This window comes from Mesitornis unicolor, unplaced genomic scaffold (assembly GCF_000695765.1).
Source record: "Mesitornis unicolor isolate BGI_N332 unplaced genomic scaffold, ASM69576v1 scaffold40230, whole genome shotgun sequence".
NCBI classification, from domain to species: domain Eukaryota; kingdom Metazoa; phylum Chordata; class Aves; order Mesitornithiformes; family Mesitornithidae; genus Mesitornis; species Mesitornis unicolor.
Genome location: NW_010159642.1, coordinates 9,063 through 26,926, shown reverse-complemented (window position 1 = coordinate 26,926; position 17,864 = coordinate 9,063). Strand labels below are relative to the sequence as shown.

Sequence of the window (17,864 nt, the reverse complement as noted above, 5' to 3'; positions counted from 1 at the left end):
TGATTAGCTTCCCCTGCATGCAGATTGTAACTAGAAGTCTGAAATAACAGAAAGCCTTACAGCAATTTCTGCATTATCTTCCAAACTAGCTTAAGAAATTGTGGGCCAGCTGCTTCTCTTAAGACCTGATTAGGGATGATGTTCTGAGCAGCCAGTAAAAGGTGTTACAGCACCTGTGGATCAGGTGAACTCCATGGGCGTAGGCATTTTCTGGCACATCTGTGGAAATTATAATGGTGCCAGCTGAGCTGCTGGCAGTCAATACACTCCTCAGAAGGTCCTGAGCCCAGTAGCAGGAGGTGCTTTCAAAGCAAGCTGAAACCACAGAAAATGTTATATGTTTGATTCACTTTTATTAGCCAAAATGGCTGAAAGCTCTGTATCAAAGGAAGATAATGAAGCTAGGTGGTTTGGCAGCACATTTCAGCCTTGGGATTGTCTTCTGAACTCATGTGCTCAGGAGTGAATCTGCAGGTCTTTTGTCTCACTCTTATGCAGCACAGGTGAGACTGAACTCCAGTCAACACAGATATCAAGATGGACTTATTGACATCTCTCTTTGCACCAATTTTCCCCTCTCTCTCATTTTTTTTGAATTGAACTTTAATGTTTAACCACTTAAAAGCTAAGCTTCTAAATCTCACTGCCCAGCCATAACAACTTACTAAGGTTTCTTTCCCTTGAATCTTGTTAACTAGTGCTGGTGGAGTGCTGTTGGTTTCAATCTTGAAAGCAGACAGTTGTCTGAAAGGCTCCTGCTGAGTGGCACTGCCCTGTGCTCGCAGTGGAGTAGCAGACCTAGTGCTCTCTTCATAGCAGTGGCACAGCATGTCAAAATGAGTGATATATTACCACACTTGAGATGTGAGAGGAAAAGCAATTTTCTATCCATAACACCATTTGAGAAATACATATAAAAGTGATGAAGGATGGAGTCATAACCCCAGGTTATGTGCTGCCGCTCTGCTGAGCAGGACATGACTGCCTTCAGGTTGTGTCTTGCCATCTCCTCTCCCCTGTCACACGTACTAGGTCAATGGCCTCTCAAGTGACCTGGGGCCACCTGGCCTTTCAGATCAGCACTGGCAGCTCTGTACCAGGGATACTGATAGAGGCAGCCATGGATCCCAGTGCTCAGCAGCTGCTGAAGGAAAATGCATACAGAAAAGGGTTGAGGGCAGGCAGGAGCAATGGAGGGAGTGTGGGTGGCATGCACTGCTGAGAGACCTTTTAACCAAAGCATGTTGCGCATGTGTGGGATAAATGACTGCAAAAATAAAATCTTGGAGCTCTGATCATTGCTGCAATATTAGCCAGTGTGCCACAACTATTTGAAGCTGCAGGTTAAGTCTAGGAGTGATTCTTAAGACAGATTTCTTGTTCTCTGATGTGCACGTCAAGTTCATCTGATGACTACTGGACATTTCTAACTTCTCTGGACTCACTCACTTTGGAGAGGGAGAGCACTGCCACACCTCATTTTGCACAGATTTGTGCTGCTCAGCACACTGTATAGGTTTGTTTTGGGTTTTTTTTTTTCAACAGAAAATTCAGAGTGTACAAAACTGCTCATGAGGGGTGATTTTTGTTTGGTTTTTGCTTGAGACCACTTGAAACCTCATCATTTGAAATTTTTCTGTAGGCCAGGTACCTGTCTTTTGAGACAATAATCTAGCACAAGCTCTTTCTGGTTTTATTCTCATTTCTATTACAGAGGTTGGAGTTCTTTCTTTAAAAAACCTTGTTTATTTCTGTGTGACGAGCAGTCTTCATACTTCTTCAACAGTCTGACAACTTCACCATATAAGGTAACAGTATCAAAACAGTTTGTCCTTACTGCTCATTGTCAGGAAATATAATTCTAGTCTCTTATTTTTTATCGATACTCATGACTTTCAGACCTGGAGTGAGACTTTGCTTAAACTTCTTCTAAGCTCTGAAGCCTGTCAGTTCACCTACTTGAATCTTTTAACTTCACTTTTACTCCTGGTGCCAGATGGTGTTTGGTCATTTATTTGGGTTGAAGATGCTTTTCCGCTCAGAGACTTGGTTTGTTGTAACGACACAGCAGAACATGCACCTCCTCCTTAGAGTCAATATATTTGGAAATGCAGGTTTGAAAGACAAAAAGAGGTCAGAATGGGTAAATTTTGAAGTAGAACCTTTTACTCTAACTAAAAGCTTGTTGCTTGCTTCATGTATAATTGAAAACTCTAGATTATCCTAAATATTTGAAGATACTAATGGGTTTAAGTGAATCTAAATGCAAGGGATGTCAGCAAAAAGCATTTTCTTCTTCACTTCTTCATCTGATTTGGTTACTTGCCATGCTAGACTGCAATGGGTTTGTATTTGTGGCCTAAGGTTTTTCTTGCACTGCAGCTTTGTTACATGCCCTCCATTATGCAGAAAGGCTTGCAGTCCTCTGCAGGGCCATTTTCATCATATAAAAGCCTGAAAATTATTGACATAATGGAGGTTCCACTGTGCCACTGTAGACAAGTCTAATATACAGCAGTACGGTCATGCTAATTCTGGCAACTGCCTCCATTTCAGCTTTCTTGGGGCATGTCTACACACCCTAGCCGAGACTATCCCCCACCTGCTCCATTCATATGCTGTACCACCCAGCTGCACTCAGTTCTTGGCAGGGAGTCAAGTGGCTGCATTAGGCTTGGTGCTTTGCTAAGCCTTGAGTCATGAGGAGAGTTGCATAAATAAAAACGACTCTCCTCTTCTGTTTATCATGATCATCTTGTGCATCAGGGTGTTCTTGAGACAGGGCTTATTTGCTCAGTGCTGTGCTAACTCACCCTACAGTCAGTGAAACCCTATGGTTTCTGGACCAGAGCTGATATGCAGATGGGTGAGGCACTCAGGCCATAGCAGTGCACATCTGACTGCAAAGCGACTCCTAAGTATTTCTTTTTCTTTATTCTCTCACTCATGAAGAGGACAAAGTTCCTTACAGATACTCCTTCCATGGCTTGAAGAAAAAAGGACTTAAGGGAATTTCTTTTAAAAATAGAATATGAACAACAAAAATTTTGTCAAATGGGGAGAACAGACTTACTGACCAAAAAATCTTCCTTCTTTAGATAAAACTTACTAAGGATTCTTCATAAAATTTAGTTAGGGGAAAAGAGCTCTCAGACAATTTCCATTTGTAGTATGGGTATACCCATTTGTATGGGTAATAGGTTTTACTTTTAATATTAGACATATTTCAACCATTTATTCTTTTATGCTTAGATATGCTTTTAGTGTGCAGTGTATCAGCTTGGATGTCCACATACAATCTGACATGGAAGAAGTCTTACAGTCTGAGTGCCAGTAAAACAGTGTACCTATCACCCATCTTAGATCTCTAACGATGACAAGAATTCAGACCCAGTTTGAGAAGCCACAGTTTTTAAATAGCTCACAAGGAAAGGTATGGATATCCAGCAGGGATTCAGAGCTCCTGAGCTGGATGCTTAACTTCTAATTAGTGAAGCTCTTTCTGTATCAGATCAACCTTTATGGAGCTGCAGGAGTCTGAGTTCCACAAGTCTGCCTGGGAAGATATGCATGGTTACAATAGATGATTGCATAATTAAGAACTGCAGAGCATCTGCAAGAACTCTGAATGTATTATTCTGATTCTGCAAAAACTTACGTGTAACTAAAAGATACTATTTAAATCAATGTACTTAGTTTTAAGTATGGTGAATATGCCTGTTTGCGATCCTGTGATTCAGCTAAGGTATCTTTGCTAACTGTCATTAAAAATGCACAAATTAGCAAGAAGATGTCAAAGTAACTGATAAGTGGAATCAGTGTCTGGAATGTTGTGATAAAGAGAAGTCCAATAACAACTGAAAGCTGAATTATCCTATTGGTGAGACTAAAGCAAGAGGTGCATAAAGCTTTTCAACTCTAACATAGTAAATATGCCATATGCTTTGAGAAAGATTTCTTGTTGCTTCTGAATAGTCTTTCAAAGAAAAACCTACATTCAGCCACACAAGCAGTTTCTGAAATCTGTCATAATGCAACTTTTCTCTTTAAGTGAGCTCATACACTGAACATGGTGAAGGAGCTTAAGTTTTCGAAATAAAAAAATCAGTCATGGTATTTGTGGTACTACAAAACTCAAATGATTAAAAGGAGTTTTGTATCAGGAGTAAGAAAATCAAACCCACACTGCTTTTTACTTTCCATAATTTACATTTATATCCATGTTTTCTTGGACTGAATTCACATGTAAAGCTTCAGTGTTTTTCAAAACCAGGTATCAGAGGAAAAGAATCATCAGTACCAAAAAATGCAGATAAAATATTTGCAGCAAGCTTTAAAGTAAATGAAGAAAATGAACTGGGGTATTCCATGGTGTCATAATTTGTTGTTTGCTTTAAAAACAAATAAAGGAATCACAAAGGAATCTGGCAGACTGTTACAGAAGTGATGGGAATAGTCCTGCTGCATCTCCCAGCCCTGCTTGCATAAAGCTGCTGCAAGAAATGAATAGGTTCAGGCTCCCCAGTCCTAGGGAATTAAAAGGTCAAAGATGACAGTTGCTCTTTCACATGAGAATAAACCAGGTCAACACTTACAGCCAGATCTTGATTCAAACTTAGCTCTCACAGATTGGCAAGAATTTTCAATGTGAAGCTGCAGTTCTTCAAAAACCCAGTTGTACAATCCAAAGGAGAAAAAAAATGGGTTTTACAAATATAAAAAAGATGTTGTAGACAACAAAAAAACTAGTTCAAGCTGACAGGACAAAAAGGAATGTATTCACACTACAGGAAGTGTATTTCACATTCAATGACAGAAAGAATATTCTAAATTAAATACAAAAAATGGGAGAACAGGCAAACAAAAATCTTCAAGAAAGAATTCTGAAACTTGACTATTAAATATTATTAATAACTACTTCTAATCCTCTCAACTGTGTAAAGCAGGTGGCCTCATGACCATTCAAAATCTCATCTAGTTTTGGACTGGGCTAGCACAGTATATGTAATGTAATATCCATAGAATAGAATAGAATCATAGAATCATAGAATGGTTTGGGTTGGAAGGGACCTTAAAGATCATTCAGTCCAACCCCCTGGCAAGGACACCTCCCACTAGACCAGGTTGCCCAAAACCCTGTCCAACCTGACCTTGAACACTTCCAGGGAGCGAGCATCTACAACTTCCCTGGGCAACCTGTGCCAGTGTCTTACCACCCTCACAGTGAAGAATTTCTTCCTAATATCTAGTCTAAATCTATCTTCTTCCAGTTTAAAACCATTCCCCCTTGTTCTGTCACTACCTGCCCTTGTAAAAAGCCCCTCCCCAGCTTTCCTGTAGGACCCCTTCAGGAACTGGAAGGCTGCAATAAGGTCCCCTGGCGCCTTCTCTTCTCCAGGCTGAACAGCCCCAACTCTCTAAGCTGGTCCTTGTAGAGGAGGTGCTCCAGCCCTCTGATCATCTTTTCCTTTGAAAATTAATTTCATAAAAGCAAAAGCAGAACTGAAAATACTGTGCATACTACTTATTACTATTTCCAGTCACAAAATACCAGTCTGTAGAGAAAGCACTCCAAGGACAAGCAGCTGTCCTGCTCAACTAGAGGGAAAAATACTACAAAGTCATCATCTTTCTCACAGACATAAAAAGTGCTGGAGAAACTCTTGACTTTTTAATAAACAATCAATGTCTCTGGATGTTACTTATATTCATCAGTTATACATTTTTTTAGGCCCTCAAAAGGCAGACTTCTTTACTTTAAATAGGCCTGAAGTGTCCGCTGTTTTTCAGATTATGCACTTGGTTTGGGGAATTTTGTGTGCTGGGGAGAAAAACTCTTCTGTCTTGTCCAGCATGGTTCTGCCCTGGCTTTCTTCCCTGCCTGTTGCTACTGTCCAGTACTCACAATGTCCATGGATCACTGGCATTTCCTTCAACATGCATGTTTATGATTTCTAGGTAGACATAGTATCCCTCAGAAACCGCCAGTCATACTTACTTGGTATACTTAGCTACAGTGTCACCCTTGTCTGTAACTTGGGTGGAAAAGGACTAGTGTATTTCATAAATAGCAAATACTACAAAATATTTCATTAACTCAAATAATTTCCTTTTTATAATTAGGAGCTGTGAATGCAAGTTGCATGTACTGAGCATTTAAGCTTACCTAGTTTTGCTACTCTGGAATATAAATCAAGAGAAAAGTCAGAACTGCTTCACAAATGTGTACACTACGTTTCATGGTGGTTTTTTTTTTTAAGAAAGCAGCAGACCTTATTATTTGTACATGAAAGTAAAATACCACAGATATCCCACTACTGTAACTCCAGTCTACACTAGTTTTTTATAAAACAGTTTTTGGCAATATTGCTAAATCTTGCTAAGCTTAACTGCATAGCAGAAACCATGTGGATTATCCAGACTTAATGTATACAGAACATTGTGCTGCCATCATGCAACTGTGTATGCTATAACTCTGTGTGCTAGTCATTCACTCCAGAAACACTAAGCGCGAAAAACAAAGTGGAGAAAGTAGCAATCTAACACTTCCAAAACCCAAATAAAATTAATGGGAGATGTCCAGCTTGAAAGTGACTCTTCTGTCTGGACATACTTACCTGGTTTAATTATGAGACTCTGCATAAATGAACAGGACTTTACCTGTGCTTTCTGCATGCCAGTAGCTTTACAAATAGTCAGTTTAAAAGATCTTTGCCATGGGCATTGCATAAATAATTTTATATACATAAGTATATATGTATATATATTATCTATGTGTGTGTATACAAATGGATGTTAAACAAAAGCCCTAAGATTTAAAAAACTCATAGTGTACTTCATAACTTACTTTCTAGGATAAACTATATTTTTAATTAATCACTTCAGAAATCGAAGCTGTCAGCGACCTTTTAAAATGACTATACATACACAGCACGCTGTTAGTTGAATATTAATTTTTTTCCCCCTCCACTGCAAGCAAAGTTTAGAGACTTAGTGTTCATACTGAGAGATAATTATTAAGCTTCAATTTAGTTTCTTAGAAGTTTATAATTAGGCCTTTTGATTGTGAGCTTTGTTTAGTCCAAGTAACCAAGCAACTATGCAGAAATTAACCTTTTTATTATGTTATATACTGAAGTAGTAAAGTTTGTTTGAAGTGCATAAATAAAAAGTTATTGAAGTAACAGGAGGAACAATCTAATATAGCAATAATAGGTGCATTCAATATGCATCTGAGAGGAGGAGGGGGGAAAAAAGAGTTTTCACTCATTTTGGCCTAGAACATGTTCAGGTTTCCAGGATTCTGACATCAGAACCCAGATAACACTGGTTAGAACCATAGGGCTTTACAATAAAAGCTAAAATACTGACCATATGATGGCAAAAAGTCTTTATTTTGTGGTTAACTTATTATTTTCTAGCTACTCTCTGATGAAGTTGGTGGTGCTGTGGAGGATGATCTCCTTCTTCTTGACAAAGATCGTGATCGTTCAGCACTGTAAGCAACATGTTTATCATAATTTTGTATCTGAGCCTCGAGGAAATCCCTCTGCTGCTGGCTGATTGTCTGGCTAATCAGTCCAGGGAGAGCTTGAATGCTACCAATTAAAGTTTCCAGTTTAGTTTCCAGAGTAACAATTCTCTTCTCAAAATCTTCACTTCTTTCATTTAAGTCAGAAATCATGTCATACATGATGTTTTGAGTCTGAAAGTAGAAGGATGTAAACAAAGGTTTAGAGAGATCTTACAAAGATTGTAACAAGCAGCACAAATCTACAAGGGTTTGTAAAAAATGCGTATGAACATTATAACAATATCTAGTCTTGTGAAATAATTTTCCTTGCAGATGCAGAATAAACTTTCTACTAAATTTGTTGAGTAAAAATTTAATATATTTTGAGTAGCACTTTAGATGTCAGGGTCTAAATGAAGTAGACAAAAGACCAGACCTGTTTTGGAAGTTCAGGTGCTTAGAAATGCACCATGCTAAGCTTTGTGAACAGTCAGTTGTATAATTCACCAGGAGACCAAAGGCTCCAAAGCTGTGATCCATCCTTGACTCCTCTGTATTTCCTCTGGTTTTAAGCACCCTCATTCTTCTAAGCAGAACACAGATGTTGTTCATTTGCTTTCTCCTTAAACTGACCAGATTTTCTTCAACTGGCTGTAGTAAGAGTATTCAGGTAAATTGTTTTTAAAATGTAGTGCAAAGACAGAAAACTCAGTTGTATGCTTCTCTACTTCTGCATTCCCCAGTCTATCTGCCCTATACAAAACAGTGTTTGGTTACAGCAAATAAATAGGCTGTACTTTAAAATGCCACAGTGGTCAGTAGAAATATAATCGGAAATGTGTTATTTCATAGAGACTTGCACTGGTTAATAATAACAACTGAATTTCTTCCTCTAATAGACTGAGACTTCAGACCAGATGTGAACTAGAGTCAGAAGTGGATGTAATTCAGAAGACAAAATGGTTGAAGTTTGTAAACCATCCAAAGGGAATGAAAATTAATTGAATGAATGACTGCCTGAAGTGTAAAGGATTTCAGTATCAGATGAGTGTCGGTAATCCATTTGTCTGCCCGTTTCAAGATGCTAGCTTAACCCTTGAAAACAAAGACGACTACATTAAATAGTATCTGAAAAGTATTTATCAGCTATGAGAAGCATTAGACTGAAATACATTTTCAGCAAGTTGTCAGGTGTTTCTTCAAAGTAAAAGGAGAATGGACACTGAAAAGTTTAATCATTGCTTTGATACACTTTAAATTGAGGAGGGTTTTGAGGCATATGAAGAGGTTTATAAGAAAGGCTTAGGAGAAGCCCACTAATGCCTCTAATGTAACCTCAAATTAAGGTAAAAGGAACTCTTAAATACTGAGGTCTAATGTGAAAACCAGAATGCTCTCAGCTCAGCCCTCTTACTCTCCAGTTATTATTTTATATTAATGAAAATTCCCAGCAACAATAGACAAGTAGTTTGCAACTGAATAGCCTCTCCTAACTCCCCTCAAATGGTTTAAAAAAGATTAATAAAGCTTTATGAGATAATGGCAAAGTAGGCAGCTATTATTCATTATGAAAACTTAAACAAGTGTAGACCTTTACTTGTTCAAAGTCACTGCTGCATAAGACAACAGGAATAGAAAACCAGAACTTCCAATTCCAGTCTGCATGAGAGTCTGTGTACTATGGTCCCTCATGGCACAGTCACTATCACCAGACAGGAAATCTCTTTACTACGCAGCACTAAACTACTATGGCCCACTCACAGTTCATCATTTACCATGACCACTGCAGTCACTTCAGGAGCTCTCAGGATCAGCTTCTCAATTGTGAAATCTTTTTTCAAATGTACAAAAATATAAAATATGGTGCATTCAAACTTTGGTCACAGCCATGAACAATGGTTCATTCAGTAGGTGTTATGACAAAACAGAAACACATTTTCATTTTCTACAAATAACAAACCTGTTAACCATATTTGCATGTATAATACGTAACATTTTCACTTACGAACTCTTCCTTTTGAAAGGATGAAACAACAGTAATTGTCTACTAACCTTTGCCAGGTCCACCAAAGTGTTGGCTTGATCATTCAGTTTCCTTTGCTCCATTTTTACACTTCTTAATCTAAAAAGTGGAATTTTAAGTCAGATTCTTTTGTGTCTGTGGTCATATTAGGATTTCCAAAAAGCATGCACAAAACTTACAAGAGCAAATAACTGCATGGACAATGCCTTGAGTACTTTGTGTAAAGTCAGAATTGGTCATGTGCCTGCTACAATGAGAAGCATGCTTCTTCAACACCGCAAAAAAGGAGAGAGCAAGGAAATGTGATGTCCTTGAGAATACCATTTGCCATGGTCAAAGTTGAATTCAAAAAGGGAGATAACAATTTATCCAAACTATATGAAAGAAAGCCAAAACATTCCTCAAAGCCTCAGTATCGTGACAAGTAGATATAGGAAGAAACATAGAACAACTTTTTTTTTTTGCATTAATGTTGTAGCAATCAAGAATCTTCCCATGCCTACATGACTAGATACAGGAATTAGCCCTGTTCTGTCGGAAATGGATTGGGTTAGCAGGTGTTTGAACCTGATGGAAATACAGTGATAAGTGAGTTTCTCATTACTTTAAATAGAACTTCCATCTGATCAGCAGCTAAATAACCAACACACTTGCCAATACATTTAATTTTCTTAAATAACTTGTGAATCTAAATATGATTACATTTTAAACTTACATTAGACATTCCTTTCCAATGTACTATTTAAACTAGAGCATTGAAAAACTATGAAAGATGCAACAAGGGTATATTTTTCTCTTTGATGCTTATCTATCTGCATTATTATTAGTTATGCACATTCTTTGAAAGATACATGCATGACCTTTCTTATGTGTTCCCTGAAATCCATGCTTATCAGTAACTAGACGACTGGTTTTTAGATGCAATTTTCACAAATAAGCAAATTCTTCCTTAACTACAAGTCATTTGTTCAACATCTCCCAACAGAGAATTACTTGGACTCTTCCAGTGGCTCTTCTAAGCAGGAAATAGCATTTTTTAAAACAACATATCAAACTGTAAACAATGTGTTATAACATGCAATCTACTAGTATGTCAAGGGCCAACAAAGCTAACCATTTGGTTAGCCGTCAGATGAGAATAAGTTTAACAACATTTTGAGGCAGGTGGGTTGCTAATGCATATTCTACCTATTTCTCAGTGACGGTGCTACTTAGAAAGTTTAAAGCAAGCCTTCCTGGACATCTTCCAAAACCAGGAGGTTTCTGCTCACAGCTTTAGTTACTGAGCATGTTCTTTCATATCTAGGATAATTGCCACGAGAAAATTTGTGAAGAGGGAAATATCTTTTAAAACACATGGAAATAACTCTGTTGAGGTGGAAATCAACTATTCATATAAATTGACATTCCACTGGCTTGTTACAGGATTGTCATAAGCTCTTCCTCCCCTGGAGGCTTCCTTCAGAGCACAACATAAGGTAAGAATGTAATTATTTGACTGGAGAATGATAATACTAGTGTTTCGGTGAGCATCTCTCAAAAAATGTTCAGAATATGTGTTTTCTGCTTTTCTCAAAGATTCATTGACTTATCTCTTTGCCAGTTAGTATGTTAATTTTAAAATTCCAAGCAGTAATTATTAATGTAACAATACAAGTACCAGCTGACACCAACATGATAATCCTCCATGATAATCAACCCAATACCTATCACAGACTGTAAAAATATGTCTCCAGGTAATGGCAAGTCTTTAGCTGCAGCAGCCAGATTTGAAGAAAACTGTCAGACTTTCATTCTTAAATTCATTAAGTGACAATATAAAACATCTTGATTTTATGAACTTCACTTATCACAGCAAAAGATCATGATTCTGGGTTGCATTTCCATGGCAGCAATCAGACCACTGAAGTTCACAAATAAAGACTCTATATTTTGCATGCAGACAGTGGTAAATTCTGCAAATTTAGAAAGGAACAGCTCATACAACTTACTTCCGAGCTCTATTTTCATTTTGTTGAAATAAAAAGACAAAACAAAAGAAAACAAACTGTAAAATATACTAAAACAACAGATGAGCACAGTGGGCTCAATTCAGTAGGTGGGAAGTCCTAGGGAGTTGCTAGTTCTTTCAACCAGTAACTGTCTGAGGTGGAATCTAACTCACTTGTGTTCATGACTGAGGAATTCGCAATAGCTTCAAACCTTCTCATTAACTATCATTTGTAGACTTTCTTATTCATACAATACATAGGGCTTTTTCATAATATCATTTAGAGTAATGATTTTACCTTCGTCTTATTTAGTGTGCATGAAAAGCAAAAAAGACCCAGACCAGTTGAAGGCAGCACAGCTGTGGATATTTTTAGATGTTTTAGAGCTGCAACCATGAGCTTGAGACTGTTACCATGAAACTGAAACTCCTGAAAATTCACTCCTTTTATTTCTGTCTCCAGTGAAATGGTTGAAAAGGCGAAGGAGGAGGACCAATAAAACCCAAGAATCCAGAAAGGTGGAAAAGAGCCATATACTACCAAGAGTCCCTTGAGAAAAGTTCAAAGATGCAAAGTGAGAAAAAAGAATTTGCACCTAGCTACTCTGCTACAGCTGAAAGCAAGCAAACTGCTGAAGCAATGGTTCCATTCTTCACATATGCTTCAGCATATTGAGAAAATTATCCTTTCATTTTTTTGCTTAAATACAGAAGTTTCGGGAATGGGATGCAATATGCTGAAAGACAGAGGGAAATGCATTATTAACATAGGTGTTCAATGTCTGGCTGGCATAGCTAGGAAAAAATTACTGCTGCCACCTTCTTCACTCTACCTGATTAATGAATTTTTAAGGCAGGTCCAGAACAACACTACAACACTGTGAAGCTCTCCTGGGCTTGAATGATATATAAAGCTGCAGATCAAGCCTGCTGTGCTTTTTAGATTCTTTGAACATGTTTGTGTGCACAGGCGCACACACACGCGCGCACATGACCACACACACAAACACACACACAAAATAAATAGCAAAATTAAAATGTTAAGGAATAACCTTTGCAATCAAGGACTCAAGTCCAGCAAAAGATGGGCAGGATATGCCACCCTCTATGTCAGAACCCCTGCCACTCTCTGCTTTCCAATCCTTTAAGAGAAGCAGAGTGACCAAACTGGGAAAATACACACAGAAAAATGCCTTGACTTTTACCATCTTTTTATTCCTTCAAGTATTTCTACAATAGCACAGTAACATTTAATCCTGCAAGTTTGCTAAATATAATACAGTAATCATGGCTTATAGAATACTTCATACCTTAAGATTAGCTAAGCTAAAACATCAGCGATGTTTTAAAACATCGCTATGATACAGAGAAACAATAACTGTTAGCCTAAATCTACTAATAGGAAACATGATAACCTGCCCTTTCCTTCCTGTGTTTCCTGTAAGATGACACAGTGTTCTTTCCATGATGAATGCTTTCCTCACATCTCCTCATAGGTTGGCTCAGACACAGACTCACACTTAAAAGTTATCAAAACATCAGTTCAAAATGAAACTTACTCAATTAATCTACATCTCCCCAGGATCTAATGGAAACTAATTTAATAGGCTGTACAAATAGCTGCCTCAGGCTGGATGGGGACATTGAAGAGAGCAGACAAATAGTGGCATGGGTCCTGCCCATTCCTCAAGATGAATCTGTGGTTCCTGGGGACAAAACTCTTTTTTTCTCCCATGTAGTCCAAGGAAGAGTAACTGAATCATTGTGCCATTCTGCTGGTTTCGATGTGCTTTATGACAAACACATATTATGAATTTTAGGACAATACCATAATTCAGCTTAATCCTACTACTGGTTACAGTTATCAGCTTGTTTTCAACCCCTTAAGACAGGGGAAGAACTCGTCTGAATCATGCCAGAGGTGCTTGAAAGTCACACACTGACTGTTGGCATATACTCCCACTTTCTACAACAGATGTCAGGGGTTATAGCTGATAAATCAACATTTGATTTTATGCACTGGAAATATATGGTAGGGAGAGGCAACTAATTGCCGCTGAACTGTACAATAATGCTTGATGCATATTCTTTTCATTAAACACTACACACATAACACATAGGGTTTATTCTGTCAAATCATTCTCATTTTAAATTATTAAAACATCTACTAAAAATGCAAGGTTTTTTTCATTTTCTTCTCTTTATTGTAGCTTGGATCTTATTACCTGTAAGCAAATACATAACAAGAAAGGATAGTCTCAGTGGCAAAAGAGAAAAGAAAGTTTTAGCTAATTCAAGAAGCATGGGAAACTCCTAAAACAGTATGAACAAGTTTGATTTACCCCATATTGGATATACACAGCTAGCAAACTTTTTTATTTCTTTGTAAACAGGCAACACAGTAAAACCATTTATTTGTCTTCCTCTTGTAGACAATTCAACCTCAAGAGCAAAGTTCTGGGGGGAGGAGGCATGGTGGGAAAGGCCAGGGAAGAGAAGGGCCTGGGGAGGACGTGGGGGACTAAGAGTGACTATGAGGGTGAGGGAAATTAAGAAAGAAAACACTTGGGGAGGAAAACCAAAGCAAAATAGTACTTACTGATGAATAGCTTGCAAGAATTTGCGTTGATGTTTCCTTACTTTTGCATGGTCTATCTTTTTAACCAGCTTTGTGTTTTTATAAATTAACCATGTTTCCCTGAGTACATTAGCAGCTGCATTTTTCACCTGTTTAATAAAAGAAAAAACACTGGGCTGACAAAAGTAGCATTAAGTCATGTTTTCTCTTTTCTGGTATAATCTCTTTCTAAAACATTTAAGACCCTGCCTAACTGGGGGAAGTGACTACATCAAGAAGCTGCAGCACTGAGGGCAGAAAGCAGTAACTGAACCAAGGGGACTGCTGAGCAATTTCTGTTACTTTTAAGCATGATGTTGGGACCAGCTCTCTTTGCATGAGCGAATAATTTGACCGTCTTTAAAGAGTTAGCACCATTTGATGTTTACGGCAATAAAAATTACAGTGAGGAAATACTAATGCATTATCTGGTTGGCAATTAACGAAATGTATTTAATAGGATCATAAATCTCTCTCCTTCTTGTTCTATGGTTAGTACCCCTTAATTCCCTTAGCAGTCTAACAGTCTTTTAAATTTCCTGAGCTGTTTGAGTACACTTTTTTAATCTTTTTTTTCCTCAAATTTTTATTCATGTTTATTACTATTCTCCAAGGAGATGAAAAAATATCTGGTCAAGTAATCTGACCAGAATTTTATTTCATAAATGCTTTGAATTTTATTTTAAATGAAGCTTTCCATGGTTAGAGTACCTAAAGTTCCTTCTTTGGCCTTAAAAAGTTTTCAAGAATGCTTGAAAACAACAGAGAAAGAATTTCAATGCAATGTTGATTAATGACAGAACTACTAGGTTACTTGCAAGTGAAAACTGTCCTTATTGCTCATCTTTATTTTCTGTCCCTCCAACTTTACATCATGCCAGTCATTGCAGCATCAAAGCTAAGACAACGTCTAGGCAAAGGTGTTGTAGGAATGCCATGCAGTAACTCTTCCCAGCAAGAGGTCCTCACCCTTGGTCCGGACTTCAGTGGAAGCACAATCACAGTTTGGAGACCTGCTCACAATCTCTATCTAGTCCTTTCATTTCCACAAGATATAGCTACCTTCAGGCTATGATGAAACCTCTTCAGTATCTGTGTAACTGATTTGTGACTTCCTGTGCATTTCAGATTCATTTGATTGGTTTGCTTCTCATGTGCTTTGAGTTTCATGAGTCTGAAGCTACCAAAGCGCCACTTGAATACAGTATTAGACTGATATTTAGATTTATATGAAGGATAGCTGAATAAAATAAACTTTAAAAGGCACAAATGAACACTAGACTCAAAATCTGGCCAATATTTACAAAACCTTTTTCTCTCCTGAAAGATATTTTGAGCTCAGTTTGAAGATTATACTAGAAAAGTGCCTGTATTAGCAAGGGCCAAATTGTTGTCTGTAGTCTACTATCAACAAGGCCTCAACTGTCTGTAATAAGAGTCTAAATCAACAAGCTCAGACACACACCTCAAGTGAGACATCCTCTATGCCTATCACTCATCTTTAGTCTTTCCCCACTGTGACTAATTAGGGGAGATATAGGCTGTTAGTGGTGACCATCATACAAACAAGGGAGCCAGAAGAACCAGAGCAGTATCCTGACGTGTCCTGGTAACACAGCGTGTAGAGAAATGACATGGCTCTCTGCAGCAGAGGAGCTGCACAGAGCAGTGCTGAGGCAGCAAACCTCCTTCCTCACCTGGAGTAGAGATGTGGTTTCCAGCTGAGATATCAACATCCCTCTTCACTACCCATGAATAAGTGGTGGGTTCCTGTTGTGAGTGTAAGGACCTTCCTTTCCATATTGGCTCTTCTCAATAATGAAGATTAAACAAGTTGAGAGGACTGTGTAGCACCTACTAATTTTCTTTTTCCCTCAACACTGGCATCTTTTATTTCAGTAAAGGATTTCTATTGCCTTGTATTTTATATTATGTCCTTTTCCAAGATGTAATTTAAATTATATTTCATAAGGAAAATTTAAAAATATGACTTCTAATGATTTCTAGATTTTTTTAAAAATAATCTCTTCTAAAAACATTATTATTAACAAACATCTTTCAAGGCACCTTAGTACTGTATGCAGCTAAGTGAACTCTGTGTTGAGTACACAACGCAATTGTCTCAGTCACAAACTAGACTTTTAAAATAGATCTTTTTTTAAGAACATTCTTCATAGCTTGAAATTCTTGTATATATCACTGATTACACCTATTTTAGCTACAAAAAATTTTATATCTTCTTCTCATATCCTGCATTAATTTTTTTAGTTTCATATAATCATCTTTAGTTTCACAGCATTTAACTGTTGGTTATATCAATTATCTTCCAGCTGCCAGGACCCTCTATAGAAAAACATTCAAATCCTCAAAATCTGCTGAGAACCTGCAGTTTCCCTCAATTCAGAGAAAAGCTCAAGGCATTTGACTCATCCTCCTTGCAAAATCACACTCATGAAAAGGTTCAGTAGGAGAATGGAGCAGGAGACTAAAACAAAGGCAGAAATAAATTAACACACATTTCCTATTCAGTTGTGAGTATAAAGTGTGACTTACTCTTTTAGTTAGCTGGGTGTCCATCATGAAATTATGCACATGTTTTTCAGCTTTGGTAAGTTCTAACTTCCTTGCCACCACAGCTACCACCAGTGCCGTGCACCCAGCACCCTGAAAACAATAAAACAAACCCCCAAGAAGTTACTACTGCATTTTGCAGAGTTTTTAGTGGAAGTTTCTTCTCTGCTGTAGAAGTATGGCAGGCATCAGGTGATTCATCTCTGGCAAACATAGTGAGCACGCTACAGTTATTTCAGTTCAGAGTAATAGGAAAAGTCAGTAATTACAGGCTGGTAAACTGTCAAGGCATCAAAATAATTAGTGAGAAGCATCATTTAAAAGTTCTACTTTTTTCCTGTACCAGTTGAAAATTTGAACACATCCTGTTTCTAGTGTATAAACAAAGAAGGTGATTAAAACAACCTTTAAAACCCAGAATATTAGTAAAAAATGCAGAATACTCTGTTCTTAACAATTATCTGAAGCTTACAGCAATTGCTAAAGAGGAAATAAGATCAGGTTAGTATTCAGCACACACACATAAAAGTTTCTTAGGATCTTCTCTAGAGCCTAAGAATAATCACATATTTAGTATTTAATCCCTGTTGTTCCCTGAGTCCTTCAATGACCTTTTCCTGTAGTATTTATGCTTATCATACTAACATCTAAAATAGAACACATACACAAGAACATTCATACAAAACTTGGATGGAAAAAATAGAAATTTTCTAATTTGTGCTCTGTATATGTACACATATGCATATATATATATACACACTGACATGCATATTCACAACAGGGAAAAGCCAGTTGGTGCCTGTCCCTTTGAAATGACAGTTCCTTTACCAGCATCACAAGTTAAAATGGTTTTTGGGAAGGGAGGAGGAAAGGAAAGGAGGCTAAAATGAGCCAGGTAATGAGAAGCAGCATCTATTACACACATCTAGACGTATCATTTACTTTACACTATTAATAAATTCTGCTGCTTCAGTCTTTTTTTTAATTAAATCTTTACAGGTTCTTTTTTAAAAAGTACAAAAATCAAATTAAATACAAGAGGCTATGTTTAACTTGCAAGTTCACCCCAGTCTAGTTGTTATTGGACCTGTGTCAGTTACTCCCCAGTATAAAGCAGTCTCTTGTTGCACACTGAAGCTTACCACATCTT

General features: G+C 37.6%; 1 protein-coding gene across 1 annotated transcript; it reads right to left on the bottom strand.

Annotated features, from left to right (window-relative positions):
* Positions 1-7,002: 7,002 nt before the first annotated feature.
* Positions 7,003-16,802, bottom strand: KCNN2 (potassium intermediate/small conductance calcium-activated channel, subfamily N, member 2). The gene is made up of 4 exons (XM_010187318.1): positions 16,697-16,802; positions 14,126-14,253; positions 9,566-9,635; positions 7,003-7,705 (listed from the first exon to the last, which is right to left on the bottom strand). The coding sequence occupies exons 1-4, from the start codon at positions 16,721-16,723 to the stop codon at positions 7,418-7,420; spliced, it is 513 nt and encodes a 170-aa protein (XP_010185620.1). The 5' UTR covers positions 16,724-16,802; the 3' UTR covers positions 7,003-7,417.
* Positions 16,803-17,864: the final 1,062 nt, after the last annotated feature.

Bases quoted from the DNA above. Each gene is read 5' to 3' on its own strand.
- KCNN2 (XM_010187318.1), bottom strand. From the start codon at position 16,723: ATGATGGACACCCAGCTAACTAAAAGA. The intron at 9,636-14,125 runs GTAAGTACTATT...TCCACTTTTTAG, and splicing joins TTCTTGCAAGCTATTCATCA to ATTAAGAAGTGTAAAAATGG. The intron at 7,706-9,565 runs GTTAGTAGACAA...TTCTACTTTCAG, and splicing joins CTTTGGTGGACCTGGCAAAG to ACTCAAAACATCATGTATGA.